This window comes from Pyxicephalus adspersus, chromosome 6, assembly GCF_032062135.1.
Source record: "Pyxicephalus adspersus chromosome 6, UCB_Pads_2.0, whole genome shotgun sequence".
Lineage (NCBI taxonomy): Eukaryota > Metazoa > Chordata > Amphibia > Anura > Pyxicephalidae > Pyxicephalus > Pyxicephalus adspersus.
The window spans coordinates 66,799,725-66,822,120 of record NC_092863.1 but is presented as its reverse complement, the minus strand read 5'-3'; the positions used below and the strand labels follow the sequence as shown (position 1 = coordinate 66,822,120).

General features: G+C 38.7%; 1 protein-coding gene across 1 annotated transcript in view; it reads left to right on the top strand.

Annotated features, from left to right (window-relative positions):
- MAN2A1 (mannosidase alpha class 2A member 1) overlaps positions 1–22,396 on the top strand; it is an 87,790-nt gene that overhangs the window by 35,714 nt on the left and 29,680 nt on the right. The window contains exons 5-9 of the mRNA XM_072416099.1: positions 12,788–12,915; positions 14,889–15,062; positions 16,121–16,307; positions 17,448–17,625; positions 18,473–18,675. Of these exons, the coding sequence (XP_072272200.1) occupies positions 12,788–12,915; positions 14,889–15,062; positions 16,121–16,307; positions 17,448–17,625; positions 18,473–18,675 (870 nt within the window). The remainder of the gene's footprint in view (positions 1–12,787; positions 12,916–14,888; positions 15,063–16,120; positions 16,308–17,447; positions 17,626–18,472; positions 18,676–22,396) is intronic.

Sequence of the window (22,396 nt, the reverse complement as noted above, 5' to 3'; positions counted from 1 at the left end):
TGCTTTACCTGATATAATATACAGATTAAAGCTCATTCCTTTTAGCTGTAGAAGAATAAAACAATATAAATACAATATAAAAAATCAGGACTTGCTAGTGGAGAAAAAAAACATGTTTACTTTATGTTGTATAATATTAGAGGTATAAGCAAATTCAGGCAGCACACATAGCAGTATGTAAGATACAAGTCCCTAAAAAACAATACGGCTTATCTTCAGCCCGAACTGAACTTAAAGTTAGCTTATAACTCTGAGTCGCTTCTTACCAAGCCTGGGCTCATTTCACAGTCTACTAGTTTAAAGAACTTGTGCTCTATATTAGGGGAGAACATACATCCCATCCAAGAGTCATCCCTGCGGCTCTCTATAATACATCAGTTCCTCTTGTTTTTGTCAAATATATATTTAATTTTTCAAATATACACCGATACATTTTACAAAGAAACACTGGGAAAATTACCTTAGAATTGTATAGTCCAACAAAGGGTATGGGGTAGGGAACATTGCAGTTGGAGCCGTTACAGTATCTTGAAGCAAAAATGCCAGTCATATGTCAAGAGAGACCAGGTCCACAAACTGTGGGGGCTTGATCGCCAGCAGCTTAGGAGCTTTGGAGTCCACAATATCCCTTCTCCTACATCCATGTGAAGAACCACACCATAACCGCTTCATTCAAAAATGAAAATTAAGGGGAACAATAACAATGAGACAGACAAAGAAGGGAAGGGTAAGGGAACTGGAATGGAAAATTGTACACTGGCATAATTAAATCCAATTACTTTAAATACCTAAGAAACTGAGGTGAGTCTTTAAACAAGTCCCATACAGCCCAAGTCAATTTAAATTGATCGGATCGAATCCGCAATCAGTTGTTCCATATGTCTAATTATCTTCAATTCAGTCAGCCATTCCTTAATTTTAGGGACCGCTGTTTCCAATATCTAGGAATAGGAACTCTAGCTGCAGTAACAAAATGGCTTGATCCCCCAAGGAACAATAGATAGAAGAGCAACCTTTGGGTTGTTGGGCATGTGGGAGCCCGTACACTCATTAAATAGCTAAATATTTGTATCCCAAAATCCGCATATTGTGAGTCATTCGCACCACAGATGTAACACGGACCCCCGTGCAGTAAAACATTGCCAGCAGGTACCTGAAGTATCAGGTGGATGCGATTGTGCTCAACCTGGCATAGGTAGCATGTAGACAGAATCGTATAATTGGCCTCCTGGGCTTTGCTTGTAAAAGTTAATTTAGGTGTGAGGGTGAAGGATTTCCCCCATTCCTCTGCAGGTAATGTCACCCCTAGATCAGATTCTCAATATCTAGTGAATACTGGAACACTGGGGGTCGTATCCTGATTAAGAAGAGTATATAACTGAGATACAACATGAGTGGGGCAATTAGGGGACCTCAAAATTTCCTAAAAACCTGTCAGGTTTCTGAGTAACACGGATATATCCGAGAATGAGTATACATAGGAAACAATTTGTCTATATGCAAACCAGGGGGCCATCCTACCTTCAGTTGGAAGGCAGAGGGAGGAGGTGGTGGGTACTTGGGCATTACGGAGAACATCCCTTAATAGTCGATTGTCTGAGGAGGACCACACCAGGAAGTTTGCCTTGCCCATTGCTGGGGGAATGGCCGAGATATCAAACATGGGTGACATGGGACCAGGACTTGAGAATGGTTTGCCACTCTTAATAAGGTTATCCCAGAGTCGCAGCAGGTCTGTGGTAAGACCAGGCAAAGGGTTGGACTGGTGTTAAAGTGAGCGGTCTATCCATGGGAGAGACCTGAGGTCCACCGGGGAAAAGTGTTCTTCAATAAGGACCCAAATCTTCCTATCCCTATTATGAAACCAATCAATCAGTCGAGTTAGTACCAAAACCTTATAGTATGCAGTTAAGTCTGGTACACATAGGAAGCAGGTAAAAAAAAATAAGACTGTCTGGAACACATATACCGTGTTTCCCCGATTTTAGGACATCCCCATTAAGTAAGCCACCCCCGATTTTTAAAAAAATAATTAAAATAAGACACTTACCCGTTTATAAGACAGCTCCCATCTGATCCTGCGTGTGTGTCCTTTATGCTGGCTGCAGCGTGTGTGTCTTTGATGCTGGCTGCAATGGAACATGAGTGATCATGAGTGACTTTCAACAATAAATGTGTACTGTAGTCTTCTTCATGAAAAAAATAAGACATCCCCTGAAAATAAGACCCAGGGCATATTTTGGCATTTCAAAAAATATAAGAGTGCCTTATAATCGGGGAAACAGGGTAGTAGGCAAGGCAATACATCCATTTTGAGCGAATTTTTTCTCGCAAACCATGAGCGGGGCAAGGATGTGTATTTTGCAAATCTGATGGAAGTCAGTGCTCCTCTGGAAGCCCCGGATAGAGGGGATATATGTGGTTGGCGCCCAAGGGTGTAACCCGTTTGCCAAAAGTTCCCAGCATTTGTCGCCATATTGACATGTTTGCAGAAGCGATCCCGAAAACGTTAATCTGCTAGATCGTACAATTCTAGGAGATGAGTTCGGGCTGCTAACAACTAAAAAAAAAAAAAAAAAAAAAAAAAAAATCTGGGGACATATTTTGTTTATGTAGACATTCTAGATTACTCATTTTATTGGATATGGAATGAATGTCTTGTGATCCTATTTTATTGAGGCGCGTACCATGTTATATTAGTACTCCCCTAATTACTGCTTTCATAGCCTCCTATTTCATGGGTAGGGGAGTAGTGTGTGAGGAGTGATCTCTGATAAAATTAGTAATGACGTCCACCACTGCTTTTGCACAAAGAGAGCCTTTAAACAGGGAGTCATTACTTTTCCACAATCACCCTTGAAAATGCACTTGTAGGATGTGCATGATCTGACCAAGGTCTTGAATCAATATCTGCCGAAGAATTCCAATCTAAGGCAGAGTGGCTAACCAAAATATAATCGATGTGGGAATAGAAAGTAAAATCAGCGGTTGACAGGTGTAATGTACGCCAGGTATCCAACAATTTCAGTTCATTAAGTTTAGAGCCCAAGGATTTCAGTTTAGTGTATGGAACGTGAGTTTTCCATGAAGAAAGAATCAATTTGGGGATCAAGGGCAAAATTAAGGTCTCCTCCCACTAATATGGTACCTTCAGAAAACCCCTTCAGAATATCTAAGTATTCATTCGTAGCTACAGTGGGTTGATAATTTGGAAAATACAAGGAGGCCAATGTAAACATCCTGTCCCAGATGGACACCTTAAGAAACAAGTACCTGCCCTGAGGGTCAATTAGGGAGTCCAGTATCTGCAGTGGTAATGATTTGTGATATGCCATTGACACTCCCCTTGCTCTAGTGTTGGGGTTGGGTTGGAGCTATGATACCATGTAGTGTATTATCGGTTGTGGATGGATGGTATTCTATTGGCCTGAAAATGTGTTTCTTGGAGAAACAAGATATGCACTCTTGGTTTATGTTGTGCAAATAACATTTGTGAACGTTTATTGGGGCAGTTGAGACCCTTCGTGTTAAGGGAGCGAATTTTCAGCAGCTGCACCTGTGGGTGTGATGAAGGCACGAGGGCTGGTATTCAAATTAAGGAGCGTGTACCAAACACCCAGGGAAAGGGAAAGATTTCACAGGGAAGGAAGAAACACTATGGAAACAAAAAAGACAAAGGACAGGGGTGGGTAAGCTAACAAACAAGAAGTAGTCACCAGACGGGGAGAGGGCCGGCCCCCACCACCTGTGGGGTGAAAATACTAACTAAAAAAGGACAAAATAAGGGAAATTATACCAAAGTACTGTCAACAAGTATGGGGGACCTATATGAGGTAGGTGTCAACCAACAGCTGGACAGGTCCAGTCCCGCCCCAGGGGAACCCCTTATCTCAGAAATGGGTGATAAAGAACTGGAGGAATAGAAACTAGTCCATTAACTCCATAAGGAGCTAAGGTTTGTAAAACTAGTCAATAACACATTTTCTTTTCATAGATTTTAAATGTGAGATGTATTCAATAACCGCTTTAATCTTGCATTGTTGAGGAATTGGAATCACATTCACAGGTTCATAATTAGAATTTACCCAATGGGTATGTAATTTTCTGCTGTTGCAGTTAGGCTAATTGGCTTTCTTGTGACACCTTTGTAGGACACAGTGACATGATTATGCACTGAATGCTACGTAATATATTGGTGCTAAATAAATAAAATGTAATATCATCTGTACATTATTTGTCCATGTTGTCTCCTCTAATGGTGACCTTTTGTTTTAAGAAGAATGCATGTAATCCATTGTCTAATTAATGCATCTGTACAGATCAGTCACAAATACCTAACAAATGCAAGATATGGTATTGGCATGTAGGGCTTATTTCTACAGTCATAGGAGTAAAGAAATGGTGTCCTGTTCTGGTATGTGCAATATAATCTGCATCTATTAGTAACCGTTACTAAAAACATTAAATTCTTGTTTTGAGAATCTTCGCTGTGCAATTGAGTGCCCTTTTTATTATGCATAGTATTTAATACTTTACTAATACTCCTTTTATTAGTGATGTGGTCTATGCAGTTCACTCTGTTTTACTGACAGTATTTCTAAAAAGCTGTAAGGCACATTTTTATTTAAAGTTAATTTGGCATTAAAAATAAAATAAAAAGTCAGCAGCACTTATCACAGCTTTGGAATAATAGTTTCAAGAAAAGTGCAAAGAAATCTTTCTCTTTTTCGTTTTGTAATGTTTACAAAGCAGCCCAAATGGTGTCAGACTTGGCAGCATTCGTAAAACTGACAGCCACAACTGTAAGAGCAGCAGGTCCACTTAATGTACAATCTGTGATGTAGGTTACCAGTAGGAGGGTTGCATTGCCTGATACTACAAATAATATTTCTCTTATAATAATCTATACATCTACCTCTGCTGCCAGTAATACCATTTGGGAAGGTGATTATGATTATCAGCTGCTCAATATAGTTATTTTATATTATTACTGCAATTGAATTTAGAATCCAAGTTCAGGGAGAGACCTTAAACACTTTAAAGGCTTAAAATACGTACATGTCAAATTTGCCTGAGACTGGCAGTCATGCCCGGCAGGTGAAAATCTAACGTGTACAGTGGTCCCCTGTTATCGTTCATCAATCTGCCATAGTGGATTGATAACTTATCATGATTGACTGCTGTTCACTCCTTTGTGGAAGGTGGTGGTGGGGGGTTAGCATGTGTAAATACATCTGTATGTCAGACCTTAAAGGGAGGGAATATTATTCTTTTTTTTTTTTTGAAATTGTATTTTTATTGAAATTTTTCAACAGGGTACAGAAAAACAGAAAAGAGGGAAAAACATAAGGGGTGATAACACTATAGAAATGCATCAAAACATATTCCAGAATCTAACCAGAATATCATACGATAACATTTGCACAAGGGGCACAATTCTTTTAAACATCTTGAAATACAAAGGTGGAACATATATAACCAGGGTCATTTATCATTTCCCATATAAAAGAAGAGCCCACAGATATCAGAAAGACAAATTAGCATAATAATGATCCCATACCTCCCAAACCGTCTCAAATTTGACCAAAGTGTCTCTAATAAGCGCGCCGTGAGGTATTCCATAAGGCGGATCTCTTGGCTCCGCGTATATAAATTCTCCATGGAGGGGGGCAGTGTTGTTTTCCATCTAGAAGCTATCAGCGTCCGCGCTGCAACCAGAATATGGGAAACCAGCTTACGAGACACTTTTGGCAAAGTTGGAGGACGCCCCAAGAGATGGAAAAGAGGGTCCAACGGTATATGTTGTTGGGTTACTGCAGATATCAGATCATTAACTTGTGACCAATATGGTTGAATGAGGGGACAAAACCAGAATGTGTTCTATCGTACCTCGGTGGGCCCCACATCTCCAACACATAGGGTCAACCGTAGGAAACAGACGGTGAAGCACCGCCGGAGTGTGATACCATCGTAGCACAATTTTATATAGATTCTCTTTATATAAGGCGCAAATAGAGCTTTTATGCGCTACCTCCCAAATATCAAGCCAATCTTCAGATGTTAGAGACTGACCTAGAATTGCTTCCCATTTGAGCATATAATTAAATTTAAAGGAGCCTCCCTGTGTAGAAACATGCAGTAGGCGGTAAATGGAGGAGATTGCTCCTTCGGTGCAGGGGCCCTCCATACATAGTCTCTCGAATGCCGTAAGGGCCTGGAAGGTAGCTGAGGGTTGTAAAGACTTAACATAATGCCTTATTTGTAAAAAGGCATAGAAAGAGGTCCGAGGTAAATCAACTCTATCCGTTAGCTCAGTGAAGGAAAGTAGCCTCCGCTCAACTGGGTGCAGGATATGTCTAATTTGATACAAACCCCTGTCTTTCCAAGGGCCAGCCATTGAACTCGAGAGGCTATCAGGTATTTGTGGGTTAAAGATTATGGAGGTTAATCGCGAGGGAGAAGATGCTAAATTATATTTAGTTCTGCAAGCTCTCCAAAGGTTCCTGGTGAAAACCATAGGCGCCGTCAAATCCGAGTCCGTCAACAGCAAGGAGGAGCTCCACAACATAACACTGGGGTGAGCAGGGGCTACCCATTCCATCTCCAACTCTACACAAATACTAGGGGGATATGGGGAAGTCCACTGCAAAAGATGCCGTAAATGGGCCGCCTGATAATACTTGTAAATATCTGGCGCCCCCAACCCTCCAATCTCCTTGGCAGTACATACAATACGCTGAGCCACTCTGTCTTTTATAGGCCCAGATAAACCGCAGAAAATCTGTTTGGACTCTTTTCAGAGCCGGAGGCGGCACCTTAACTGGCAGCGTCTCAAATAGATAAAGCAATTTGGGGAGGAGCATCATTTTAACCGAGGTAATCCTCCCTAGCAACGACGGGGTGGTTCCGCCACTTAAATAATTAGTCACCTCCCGAAACAATGGAGGAAAGTTGCGGGGGTACAATTGAGCATAAGTGGGGGTAATATGCATCCCTAGGAAGCGGAGGGAGTGTTTCTGCCAGATAAAGGCAAAAGAGGCACGTAAGGGCTGCCAGTCCAGTGTGGGAATATGAAGTGGCAAAGCTTCTGATTTAGATGAATTAATCTTAAATCCTGCGACTTCACCATACATCCTCAGCTCATTCCACAAATTGGGGAGAGAAATAAGTGGTTGGGACAAAGTCAAAAGGATATCATCAGAATATAAAGAGAGCTTGTACTCTCTTCCTTTCACTGAAATCCCATGTATATTGGGATTGGAGCGGATACAGTCCGCCAGGGGCTCTATACACAAGGCAAAAAGCAGGGGCGACAAAGGGCACCCCTGCCTCGTTCCGTTTTTAATTGTGAACAGAGCGGAGGATGCATGGGGCAGTTTAACTGAAGCCAATGGAGCCGTATACAGGGACCTAATTGCCCTCACAAAGGGGCCTGTAAAGCCCATTCCGTGCAGGGTAGAGAAGAGAAACGGCCAGCTGAGGCGATCAAACGCCTTTTCGGCATCCAAACTAAGAATCAAGGAAGGGGATTTCCGCTTATTAATATCTATAATATTAATCACCCTCCTGGTATTATCCCCAGCTTGTCTGAATGGGATAAAACCCGTTTGATCCCCATGGATAAGAGCAGGGAGGAACTTAGACAGTGTAGTGGCTAAAATTTTTGTAACAATTTTTAAGTCAGAGTTTAAAAGGGCTATCGGTCTATAATTTGAACAATCTATTGGATCTTTGTCCGGTTTTGGTATCCCTGTGATGTGGGACCTCAACATTGAGGGAGGAATCGGCTTGCCTTTCATAAAGTCATTAAATAACTTAAGAAGATGTGAGGAGAGTTCCGGCAAAAATGTTTTATAATAGAGATAGGGCAAGCCGTCCAGGCCTGGGGCTTTAGAGGATGGCAGATGAGATATAATTGTCGCAAGTTCCTCCTCTGTTATTGGGGTGTTAAGTTGCTCTAGATATTCAGGTTTAATCCTGGGGAGGTCCACTCGTGCCAGGAATGATTCAATATTAGGCTCCAGGGATCTACCCAAGGGGGCTTGGGCATTGTGGACCGTTTGGTACAACTGTGAGTAAAAAGCTTCAAAACAAGAGGCAATTTGATGGGGATCATAGCACGCCAACCCATTTTTATCCTTGATAGCCCCCGGAGAGGATTGTAGCTGTCTATCCCTCAGCCTGCGGGCAAGCAGCGAATCCGCTTTGTTACCCTTAAAGTAGTATTGCTGTCGAGTTCGCTGCATCTGCCAACCGACTGTCCTAAGCTCTAGAGCTCGTAGTTTAGACCTGAGAGTGGTTATTTCCCTTAGGAGACCCAAGGACGGTTGTGATGCATATTTCGCCTCAACAGACTGTAAGGCCCGTGTCGTAATTAAACAGTTAGAGTTAGAGTCCCGTTTCAACCTGGAGCCCAGAGCAATACAATGACCCCTGAGCACTGCTTTATGTGCCTCCCACAGCGTAGAAGTGTGTGCAACTGAACCCTCATTTTCCCTGAAAAGGATCTTAGAGTGGCGGATAGGGAGGACTTGGTTTCTGGATTTTTAGCCAAGTATTCATTCAGCCGCCAATGGCAGATTCTCGTCGAAGCAAGAGAAAGGGTCACATCCATCGTAATGGGCGCATGGTCAGACCAGGTGATTGGGTGGACCTCCGCGGAAATACTATTCCTCAGGAGAGGGAGGTTAGTAAACAAATAGTCTATACGGGTGTGGGTACCATGTGGCGGGGAAAAGGAGAATTGTCTCCCAGAGGGGTGATGAATCCTCCAATTATCATAGTTGGTACAGTCTGATCAGTTGTCTAAACACCCTGGATTGACTGATTACCTGTGCTGAGGGACTGGACTGGAGTAGGGTATGTCTATCCTGTGTGGGTGAAAAGACCAAATTAAAGTCACCTCCCACTATCAAATAGGTGTGGTCAAGTTTCGTAAGACCGGGACAAGACCTTGCTGAGAAATTGAGTCTGACCGTTATTAGGAGCATATACATTACAAAGCGTGATAGATACACCTTGTACAGTCCCATTCAAAATTATGTATCTCCCCTCTGCATCAATTATAGACCCAGAGAGATCAAAATGAATTGAGTCCTTCAGGAGGACGGCTACTCCGGCTTTTTTCTTACAAGGGGAGTTAGCCAAATAAGACTGCTGATAAAGTCTGGAGGCGAAATTTAACGAACCCGTATTATCAAAATGGGTCTCCTGTAGGAATACAACGTCGGGGGATAAACGTTTAAATTCCCTTAGGGCTAGCTTTCTTTTCGTGTTAGAATTTAGTCCCCGGACATTAAAAGATAAAATCTTTTAACCAGGGCACCGCAGGCAGAACCCCCCTGTACTGGTATGTCCTGGAAAAAACCGGTGGAAGGATCTATAGAACCGCCCACCATCACATATAGTGTCACATGTAAGAGAGGGAGGGAGAAAAAGAAAAGGGATATAAAACCACATAACAAAAGAAATACAAATAGAAAACCAAATGGAAAAAGCTAACCAGTGAGTGAACACTCGCCTATCGGTGAAATGGAACGGATCCGCATCCGCTGGTCCCTGCTTACCCCCCAACAGGGGTAGGGAACAACCTTGTAGAGCAGATGCACATCCCCACCCAAAGGGACCATGGACCCAGAGGGCCAGCAGAAATAAACCAAAAATCCTCATGACTAACAACAAAAAGTCAGCCGACGCCGACCACCATCAGTGTCAAGCCACCAGGGCTTGTGAGAGAGCCGCCGGCCGTGCGTCCCCGTCATCCGGAGCTGACATCTGAGTTCTCTCTCCTCGCCGCCACGTGTGCGGGGAGGGAGTCGGCGCCATCTTGCCTGAGGCGGAGGACGCCGGCGAGAGATCCCGAATGTAAGCCCTAATAGAGGGCTGTGCGGTGTCTAGAAGCGGTGCTGGGGTTGGGGGGAACCTCCCCACCCTAGCCTTTCTTTGCTTGCCCATGGATGGGTAAGTATATGCCCGATAATCGCTGGATTGTGGCCGGCGTCTGCGGAGCTCCTGAGCTACACGTCCATCACGCTCGCCGGCTAGGCCACGCCCCTCGGGAATATTGTTCTAAGAATGTCTTGATTATGGGTATGGGGTTTTACAGGGAATAAATTACTTAAAATATTTCCAATCTTTTCATTGAGTGTGCATACTTCTTAGGACCAGTACTTATCTTATAAGTACTTTCAGTAATGTAATCTGTCTTTTTACTAACAGATATGATATGTAAGTAACTGTGGCTAAACACACCTAAACAAATTTTGTTGAGGGACATAGCAAGGTTCTGAGATCCTCATTACCCAGTGGGTTATAGTGCTCATATCTCCTCAATTGCCAAGATCAGGAATCGCTGTCAACCTCGCTTGGAATACAGTAAATCATGTCTGGTTTCCCTAGGATCCTCTGATCTGATCATCTGCAGGTCCCACAATGAGATCCCACTGAGAGTAACGTGCAATGGTTACGCCATTTTTTTTGCTTTGTTAGTGAATAAATCATAGTGAGGATTTTTAAAGTAGCTGACACTATGCTGCATAATATGTTAAGACAAACATATTGTCCTTACTGCATTTATTAAAATAATGTACCTGTTCCGACTTACATTCAAATTCAATTTAAGAACAAACCTATAGTCCTTATTTCGTATGTAACCCGGGGCTACCTGTTTTTTTATATAACAGTAAAAGCGGATAAATTGATGTATTTAGAAACTAATTTGTGTTCCTACCCCTAGATTTAATAGAAAACATTTAGCACTGCCAAACAAGGTAATGATTTTCAAAGCTGATTGACCCAGTAAAAAAAATAATCTTTATTTTTAGGTAATTATTTTCCAAAACTGTGGTAAGCACTAATTTGGGAAAAAAAAATAATGATAACATTGCCAGTGTGATTTAATTAAGGTATACTGAAGTGAAGTGATATACACTTTCTTATTAACAAGGGTAAAACCAAAAAAATTTAAGCTAAACTTTCTTATTTAAAAAAAAGTACTGCATAGAGTATAAAATCAACCCTGATTTTACTCTGGATATGTTGGAATTCAATTTTGAGTTTAATTGAATTTTACTTTTGTCAGTTCATTGTTGGATGACATCAGATTGTTGTTGCCACATACTTCTGATTTTATCCATATGAAGCAATGATTGCTATTTCAGGTGAATGTTCTTCACATGGTTTCTGACTAGATTTATATCTTCACTATGTTTAACAATAACCAAACAGATATCTTATCTGGGCAAGTTATGAGGCCTGATGTATCTATTAACTTGTCCCACTGTATACATTAATTTCTTTCCTTGTAGTGTTCATTACTTATGTAATAGTTCACGTAAACTAAAATCTAAATCTTTAATGTTTTTTGTAGCACAGATAACTGTAGTAAGGTTCAAAGGAGATGTTGGTAAACCAAAAAATATGGAGGTTAGTGGCAGATTGGTGCTTTTTTTTTTTACTCTTAAGGAACAAACAGGTATAATTGTAAATTAAACATCCATACAACAATTATATCAATATAAACATATGTGAAAGAAACAGGAGAAAAGAAGAAAAGCCTCTTCTCCACCATCTATTTTTAACTGAAGACATAAACATTTCAAGATACATTAGAAGAGTTTACACAGCTTGTGAGTGGAAGATTTTGGGAGTCTAATTTTTCCTAATTAAAAGACCGTTTAAATTAACCCTTTTTGATTGACAAAACCTGCTGCCAAAACTGAATTATCTGTCTTTCTAAGAACTCCTTGGCAAATATTAAGTGAACAAAACCTGAGCAAATGAGCAGGAATCCCAAGAAGGGTCCTTAATCTTACCTCCCATACAGCTCAGAAAAAGTGAAGCAAGGCTTCTACTAAATGCATTGTGTCAGACACCACAGATCTTTGTGTGACCATATTTTCACTTCTGTCTCCATTTTCTAATCAGGAGGGAAGTGAGAGAAGGAGTTGTGTTCTTATTAACCAGCAATTGAAAAAATAAAAATGTGCACATTCGGTAAAATGTTGACATGGATCTCCAAACACACCTATCACAACACTAGAAAAACTCACTGACACTTAACCAATGTTCAGTGTAACATTTAAATAAGGTTCTTTAAACATTTACCAGGCATTCAGCAAAAATTTCAGACATCCCCATGCATTACAGTTAAGGGTGCAGTGTGAAAACAGCATTACATTGTGGGAAATAGGAGAGACAATCTGGAACAAAGGAATTTTCCCTCTTTATACTGAGTATATTTGTCCACAAATGAATTTCATGAGTGTTATTTGCATTAACATTTGCTGCATTTGTGTTTTCCCAATGCAGGAAGTGATTTTCTATGGTTTCCAGGGTCTGTTGTGCACAGAATGCACAATTTGTTTCTTGCAAATGTTATTCCTTCAGGAATAAAAGAGAGTTTGTCATACAAGTTATAGTAAAGTAGCTGATCAGTATAACCTTTCTCCCACTTTTTATTCCTTCTTTCTTTTTTTTCTGTTTTTATTTATTAAGAATGGAAATCTTCTTAATAAAAACCTTTTAACCATTGACTGCTAAATAGTCTGACTCATAATAATTTAAAATTACCCTGTGGGATAATTAGAGGGCAGGTAAATTTGCTTGGGTATTCTATTCAACATTTGAAGATGGCAAGATCAAGTGCAGGGATAAAGTGGGTAACTTGGGATTTTAGTAATCATGTTTGAGATCATTCACAAAGAAAGTGAAATGTAGATGACTTAAGTAATCATGTTGTCCTTTCATACATTATATGCAGTGCAATATTTACCTTTTATGTTAACAGGTTAATAGAGCGGAAACAGTTTGAGATTGTTACAGGTGGATGGGTAATGACTGATGAAGCGTCTTCCCACTATTTTTCAATGATAGATCAGTTAATTGAAGGACACCAATGGCTGGAGAAAAACCTTGGTAAGGTAATTTTAATATTTTTTTTTAAAGTTAATACTATTAGATCTATTTGTGTGTAGTTTAAAACTATCTCTTATGGTATATCTGGCAACAGCTGTACCTGGCTGTGTACAAGTGGACACACATGGGGAACAAATGATCATGTGGAGCCAACTGGAGAGACTATTAGACAAGCTACCTTACATTTCACAGTCACTCTTAACACTAAGTAGCCTAACTCCCAAATACTATCTGCATGCAGACATCCGAATATCATTATTAACTATCCCAGCTCATCCAAAACACATACATGTTCTCACACAGTTCATTGACAAGACCATGTGCACCTATACACAGAGAGTGTATCAAACAATATTGCTACAAAAGCCAACTACCTGCTGGTACAAACAACAAACTAGCTTTATTCTGTAGAAATTTCACAGGAAGAAGTAGCCAGATTTTCCTTATTAACACGAGAAAAAAGGCCCAAACCTTTTGGTGAAGTATTGTGCACTGCTCTTTTTCTTTTTATTCATTTTTTTTAACATATGGTGGTGATGCTACATAATGTAGAAAGGTGAAAATTGCTTTCAGACATAGAAGGAAAGAGTTAGGACTTCTGTGAGTTTTAAACTTTATCTCTGTTGAGGATCATAGTTTTGTGTGAGACCTATCAGCTAGACTGTAATAGAGGTAAAATCTCTGCAGTAGGGGCATAGACAGCAAATGATATGGGTCCTGACCTTAAAAAATGTGTTTTTATTGCTATCTTTTTTCCTGTTGGTGTTTGATTTCAGCTTACTTTGTGTCTTGTCTGCCACCTTTACATAGAAAATGGTAGTACCAACAGATTTCTTAAGTTAAAAAGCTTTCAACACTTCCTGAATCTGTTGACCGCTTAAAAAAATAAAATCACATTTTGGTTGGACGTGGACTTTAAGTTAATAAGATCCCCATGTATGTGCCAACTGAAGTCAGTATACTATTCCTTTGAGTAGAACTGTACATTCTTAGACATCCTACTTTGTGCAAATTCAGCTTGCTAAGAGAGTTAAAGTGTTTTTATCCATGTCAGTATGACTGCACTTATATGCCTTTAGCAAAACTCTAGCTACGTGGTAATACTTTAAAGGATAAATATACTATGCTAAAGTACAGTTATCTACTACCCCTAACTTATAGAACAAAAAATGCAAAACATTCAACTCCCTCTCTCATTGGCATTGGAATTGTACTTACCGCTGTCCATTGCGTTCCTGACTCTGAACAGTTCAGTTCTATTTCTGGCTCCTGGTTCCATAAAACAGTTGGAGCCTAGTCTACCTAATTTAGCAAAATGGAGACATTTTATTGTCTAACTTGGGGAAAAAAACGTTTAATAATATCTTCCAGAGAACGAATCCTTTTATTTGAGCACATTCCCCAAAGTTGGTTGTGCATGAAAATCCCAGCAGATCAACAGTTTCAAACACTTGACACCCATACCACGTTCATTCATAACGTTTTTTTCCCCCCTTCAGATGCTCAGTTTGAACTTAAGCAGCTTGAGCCAAAAGTAGACCTGGCACATCTTTAAGTATTGTGCTGAAGATTAGGCGAAACATAGTTAGTATGGAAGTACATTTATCTGTAAATACTTGTATTTTATTTTGTCTACATGTGAACAAATCTGGTAAATGATTATTGGTCAGATTACCTTTAGGTTTTTGTATGCAGTGGTATAAAGAGTAATCCGATCATAATTATTATTAGGTTTATTTTAAAGGGTCTAATTCACTGCTTAAAAAATTCAATAAACAGTAGCTATCCTGAAAAGCAAAACTATGGATGCAATGAAAATGTTTGTGATTTTGCTTACACTGCTGTTTGTTTCCCTGTGAATAAATATACCATTTTTTATCTCATGAAGCAATAATTCTGAAAGCTGTATGTTCTAGAAAACTCCAGAGTGTTGTTTGGATAACAATCATGTTAATTGTCTTTTGTTTGAACAGGTGTCAAGCCAAAATCCGGTTGGGCAGTGGACCCATTTGGACACTCTCCAACTATGGCTTACCTTCTAAAACGCTCAGGGCTGTCAAATATGCTTATCCAGCGGGTTCATTATTCTGTTAAGAAACAATTTTCAGCAAAAAAAACATTGGAATTTTTTTGGAGACAAAACTGGGGTAAGTTAGTATATACAACCTCTACTTGTCTACATTATTATTATTACTATTTTGCTCGTTGAAAACATGAAAGTACAGATAGTACTATTCTGAGTGTTGTATACTGCTAGAACTAAATTAAACTAAGGTAAATGTGGTGCAAAAAAACTGCCAAACATAAAACATTTCTCATTGGTTGGATACTGAATTTGCACTAATGAAAATTCCCTAGAAGGGCAAGAATAAGGTGCAAAAGAGATGTGCAAACAGACAAGCTTTGAAAGCAAACAAAATGGGTAAAAGTGGGGATAATGCATATAAATATCATGAAAGTGATATACATTAAAAAAAATATAAAAAACTATTTCTTGCCCTTCTAAAAAGCCTTTAAATCCAAATAGAATAGAACCTGCACCTCAGAATCCATCTATCATGCATACCTGTGTAGGGATGCAAACTGCGTCCTTAATATTCTGCCTGTTTTGCCATTAAAAAAAATATTAAGCCCGTCACACAAGCAAGATATAATTTTTGGCTCTCAAGTGCCCACTGTCCAACATACCTGGTTTTCAAACACTGCAACACACTGTTTAGAGCAACGTCATAGAAGTCTAGAAAAATATTTTGACCACTAATCATACTACTGACTACCTAAATGAAGGGGCCTCCTGCTTTTAAAATTTGCGTTGATTTCCATGACTTTCATGAACATGATTAGAGACGACATTAAAAAGTATGCACTTAAATCATTTTGTATGTTTTCAAGAAGATATTGCCAAGGTGGTGAATATTTTTGTTTCACATTAGTAGCAATGTCTGTCACTGAATGATCCTGTAGTAAATGGAGTGAAGACGGACTATAACAATATGTTTTGTTTATTTTCAGACTGTTTAGTACTGTAGGGACCATACTGTAGGGACTTTTATTTTTTACAATATGACCCACATGTACCCTACATCATTTGCTTTTAGACTAAAGTTGAACTAATTTTTTTTCTTCCTATTTCAGACATTTATCATGTTAGGGAATTCCATGTTCTCCAAGTAACTCATTAGTGCCTAATTTATTTTAATTTTAGATTTGGGAAGTAGCACCGACATTTTGTGCCATATGATGCCTTTTTACAGCTATGACATCCCTCACACATGTGGTCCTGACCCAAAGATCTGCTGTCAGTTTGATTTCAAGCGTCTGCCTGGTGGTAGGGTAAACTGCCCATGGAGAGTTCCCCCTGAGCCCATTCATGATGGAAACATAGAGCACAGGTATTGCTGCTTTTTTAAACAAAAATACTTAATTTATGAAGTGTATTAGAAGTAAACCTACAGTGCAAATATAGAACTCATTCTGCTCCAGCAACTATTCCTCCACTCTGCTGACAGTAAATACAGAAAGAAAGAGAGAAAAGGCATACCTCCTTTTCTACCTACAATACAATTATTTGTTCTTTAATTTATTTGTAGTCTGTAAACAATAGTACTTGTTTATTTTAAAATAGAAAAAAATGAAATTTAGCAAAATGGAGACATTTTAATGTCTAACTTGGGGAAAAAAACGTTTAATAATATCTTCCAGAGAACGAATCCTTTTATTTGAGCACATTTGCCGATCCAGGGAACATTTTTCTTTTTCTGATACCATCATGCTAGATTTCTTTTAAAAAACAATCCAACAATCTATTGTATACATAAAAGATGTAGAATTTGTGTTGTTTTTGCCTATTTTTTTTTATTAGTTGAGCGAAGTATTTTCCTATAACTCTCATAAACCATTAAGCTCTGTAGATCCATTCCGCAGAACTTAAAAGGGGGTTTCTCTTTTAGATCTTTCAAGCTTCTGGCTTTATAAGATCAATCATTCCAAAAGTTTATAATGTTATGGTAAAGAATAAAAAGTAAGAATTTTTTATAAGATCTGCTTGATCCACATTGCACTACATAAAAAGAAAATACAAATGCCTCAAACTGGACTGGCCACTCTCCTCTGATCTCTGGCATCAACAAGGCATTTCCACACTGAGAAATCTCCCTTGATTTAGCCTTTTTCAGACCACTCTATGTAAACCCCAAAGTTGGTTGTGCATGAAAATCCCAGCAGATCAACAGTTTCAAACACTTGACACCCATACCACGTTCATTCATAACGTTTTTTTCCCCCCCTTCAGATGCTCAGTTTGAACTTAAGCAGTTTGTCTACATACCTAAATTTTTATGTTTCCTGAACACTGTATAAAAAACTGTGCCTGCCCCAAGAAATGTATGTTTCCTGTGTGCTTCAGTTATTTTAAAAATGTTTCGTTTTTCCTTTTTTAGCAAGTAAGCAAGATGCACATTTTAGTGTAATATTACCAGATTATGCTGTTCCTTAGGTGCTACCTTTATTTTACTCTTTTAATCTCATTGCAGAGCATGGATGATTTTAGATCAGTATAGAAAGAAATCAAAGCTTTTCCGCACTAACGTACTTTTGGTCCCACTGGGTGATGATTTTCGCTACAGTGACAGTTCAGAGTGGGATCAGCAATACCAGAACTATCAAAAGCTGTTTGATTACATGAACTCTCACCCTGAACTCCATGTTAAGGTAAGCTGTGTAATTGTATTTTCAGGTCTTGATTTCCTCAAAGGTTTATTGTAGTTTTTTTCTCTTTAGTTTTAATAGCACCCAGTGTGTGTTTATGCGGTTACAAATGTGTTCAGAGTATATTTTTCCTGCTCCACTGAATGCAGCACTTTCAGTAATCAGTTATATTCTACAATACATCTCCAGCAGATGCTGTCAATTTGAATGTTTTGGCTCCTTATGTATCTAGTACATGCATTTGCTTCCTTTTATCTTTAAATTGTAAAACAAATATTTAAAGTATTTCTGTGTAGGGAATCAACAGGCTAAAGTAAGAAACCGATTAGAAAGTTGATTTGAAATGTCATTTGTACCAGTAGATTTTAATGAAAGTTATGGTTTGTTTGGGCTAAGAGCCATCCCACTTGTCCCACCCTTTCCCATTCTTTACCCCATATGATTGCATCTGTGCCTAGCAATTTGCTGATCAGATATTGAGCCCCGCACTGCTGTAGGCAGGGCAAACTCCCAATACGTCTGGAAAATGTAGGAGCTGTGTATGTTTTTACTACTCTAGCAGGTATCTTTACATTTGAGTGTTTAGTAATACTCCAAAAGAATAATTAGTTTCAGACTACATCAAGATACACATTTATTTATCATTTTCTGAAAACCTGTTAACACAGGGTTGCCCTTTAGACCTTCAGAACTGAATCTAGACCAAGCAACCCTACGTGGCTTCATGTTCTAATAGCAACCCCACCGTCAGTGAACATAGTTTAGGGGATTTGAAAGTTTCATTACACGCCATATTGTGATGAATGATTTCCTATATTTCATCCTAATTCACACTCCCTTTTTTTTCCAGGCACAGTTTGGTACATTGTCAGATTATTTTGAGGCACTCCGAAAGATTACCAGTGTTGATGAATCCAGTGGCCCCTCATTTTTTCCAGTATTAAGTGGTGATTTCTTTACATATGCAGATAGAGATGATCACTACTGGAGTGGATACTTTACCTCTCGGCCCTTCTATAAACGACTCGTGAGAGTCATGGAATCAAACCTAAGGCAAGTTCTTTTGCTTAACTGTGAATTTGCTTTTCTACATACTTTTTGGGTTGAACCGACATAGGCAGTTATTTCTATCATAAGGGAATTAGAAGGGGCCCTTGCAGCTTTCATGGAAATGCTAGATGCCTGTTTGGATCTGAATTCAGTATCTTTCAGTCCCAGAATATGCATGTCATAAATGAGTATCAAAAGTGTGCTGCAGCTACTTATCTTTCTGTTTTGGGTCAGCAACTCTGACAGCATTGAATCCAAGCATCTACATGACAGCCAGAGACAGTTCTGTAGGAAGTAGGAAGTCAGCCTTATTTTTCCCATATTTCTTTCATGATAGGTTTACTTTAAACTGTCTCCTATTGCAGCCAATTTTTTTAATTGTAATGTAATTTTTGCTTCATCAAAAATCATTATTGAATTACTTAGGTGGTGTTCCCTGCTTTTTGCCACTTGAAGTACTGTATTTACAGATGAAAAATGCGTGCGCTTACAACTGAAATGTGTGCATACACTGAATGTATGACGACAAAGCATTGGGTGAAAGGCACTTGACAATTTTTAATAGTATATATGTACAGCAGTTGATTTGCCACAAAACTATAATGGAGTGAACCTTGCATTGAATCTTTTATTTGGTTGAAAGGTATATTGTTTAGTGCAACTTTTAGAGATGGATGCTGTTCCATCTGTCCTGCTACTGTGCAAACCTGTAATTATAGAATCTTGGCACTTTACATGAACATAACAATTGTGCTGAGATTTTATGGATGCATACATAATCTTTAATATAAATATGTGGTTCGTTTTTACAATGCCTTGAGCTTGCTCCAAGTTCCCAGTAATTCGGGATAGAATAACTTGCTACCCAGAAATGAGCTTATTACTTGTTTGTTTCTAGTGTTACTTTTAATTAGGGAATTCTGTAAGTGCAATTAAAACAGGCATGGTTTTGCTTTTAGGTTCACTGTAATTTTGATTGAATTAAGTCTTTACTGCAAATAAGGAGAAATTATTATATTCCCTATTTGCTACTATGAATAATGCACCGCAAGAACAAAGCTTTTAAATGCTTTCTTAGGCAGCCTAATATCCTCTTGTCACAACTGTCAAAGTCTTGGATAATTCTCAAGGACATTAGATTAGTATTCAAAAAGAGAGAACTCTTTGGTGAGGTCTTATTAAAGAAAGTTACCCTCAATTGTTCTTTGTGTTACTTAACTTTATGCACACAGTATATGGCTAGATGTTTTTTTTCCTCAAAAGGTTTATCAAAATCTGCAACATTGACTTGTATTAAAGGAATTCTGCACATTAGAGTGTACAAAGACCTGACTTTATGGAAACTATTTATCTAGTACCTATTTTATCCTCGTACCATGAAATTGGCATTGCTGGACAAGGGTTCTTGTCTCTTCTAAATAGTGATGTAGGAAGTCAGAATTCTTATTCCTATAAAGGGAAAGTCCCTGCTTCTCAGGGTATGTTACTAGAGGTTGTCCCTTCCTCTTCATACTCTTCATACATTGCTGCTCTTAGTTTAAAACCTAACTCCACCTAACTTTTTTAATTATTAGTTTGAATTTAACGTGGAAAAAAAAAAATTCTGCCTGTTTTTTTTTTTTTCTTTTCTGTTCAATCTCAGTTTTTTCCCCCCATTTACTTTCCATGCAGCATCCATACAAGCACAGGTGGATGTTTGGGTCTCCAAAACAGTAAGGCGCAAAGAGCAGTAAGAAGAAAACAAACTGTCAAGAATTCTATTCTTCCAGGAGCTTTTATGTACTACAATGCATTTTGTTTTTGCTGGCTTTTCAATTTAGCCAAATCTCCCTAACAGCCTCTTATAGATCTCTCCTTTCAGAACCTTTTTAGAACTAGCTTGCCAGTGTTTATTATCTGTTTTAGCTAAGGTATCCTCCTTGGACACCCACCTTGTGTATCTCAGGAGGCTTCGGGCTGATCTTTCTGCACATGCTAAAGATTAAGGGCTTTTTCCTGTAATGGGGGAAAAAAGTGTAGATAGACACTCTTTTCTTCCCATTTAAAGCGGGCTACGTCACCTGATCTCGCAAGTTCTGATCAGATAGGCAGAAAAAGAAGCCGACACCCTGCGCTTCCTCTGAGCCAGGACTAAGGAGGATTCCAGGATGGCGTGGGACCGTCTTAAGGCCACATGTGAAGGGATTGGTGCCTCTATTGAAGTAAAAGTAAGTAGCGTTTTTATTTTTTCTGACAGTTCCTCTTTAAGGGACAGTTTCCCTGCAAGCCAATCATTTGAACAGGAAAATGCATTTTGTGGTAATATTTCTTTTTTCAGTTATTCTAAATAGACTTGTAGCAGTAATTTAGGTAAAGTGGACTTGCTGTTTAAGTATTTCATAGATTTAAATTTTTAGGTTGCTTTAGCTGAATATAATATTTATCAAGAGCAGTCCCCTATAGTACTGCTTAAACTTCAAGAGAAAGAGAAACATTCTTTGTAAATGCAGGATGCCATCAACAAAAGGAAACAAAACAGAATAGAAAATAGATTTGTTTCATGATCCCATTATAATATTTAATAAAATTTTGCACCTGCTTTTTTACCGCAGGTAAACCAGTACAGGCAAACCACATTGCCTGTACTGATAGATAGCTCTTTTTGCCCATATGGTATGTATAGTGTGAATGGTTTGTTCTCAACTTCTCTAAATTCTTCCAAAAAATGTTTAAGGGCTAAAGTACTACAAATTCTTTGGAAATCCACAAGAATCTACATATGTCTTGACAAGTGAAATATGTTTATTTTGAATCCAGAGTGGCACACACAGCCTCCTTCTGAGAAGTTGGCAGCTTTTATAGTTCTTACCCTTCTTGTCCCTGTCATTCTTTGATAGTAATTACAATACCATCCCTTTATTTGCCAAATACCCATAGTAATAGCAGGGTGTACGTTTGTGACTCTTGTATTTTCCACAACTAAGAACAAGCAAAACAACAGCAGATGAAAATGTGATGTGTCTTACTAATAGTCACCAAGAAGCAGTTTGTTTCAGAGTTTGAAATCCTTCAGAACAGTAACTTTTCACTCTAGGTGATCTCTAAGCTGGTCTCAACCATTATCTAGGAAGTACATTAGCACCTTAGACAGATTTATACTGGTGCTTTTGATTACCGGGAATAAGTTTTCAAACAGGACACAAAGTGTATACTTTGTAAAAGAATGTCCACTGTCCTAACCAAGCAACAAATATTTTATTCAGATTACAAATTATTTTGATTTGTTGGAATTTAGGTTAGCTTACATTGTTTTATTAAACTTTTCGTTTTACTTTGCAATAAATTTGAATAATGACGGTAAAATGGTAACAAATTTGTAAAAGTTACCATATCATAGACCATGCACTTTCTATAAATTTGTAAATGTAATTCTGTAAATTTCTTTTATTTTTGGAAGGAGCGGTTTAAAACATGCATGGCCTGTGTTTACCTCCAGTAGCTTCTGAAGCTGACGTATGTCCACTCAATGTGTGCGTTATAAATACAGAAGTTTGTGTTTTCATGGTAATTTTAATAAACAACCTAACCCATACCCCTGACCAAAATCTACATCAATTTAGTCCTGTGATGGCTTTAGAAGCTTTGGAATAATAACAAAGGTATCAAGACGTCACACACCAAGGCAATACAAAACTTGGCACTGATCAAGTGCCTATTCCACTATTCCAACTTTCTCATACCATTT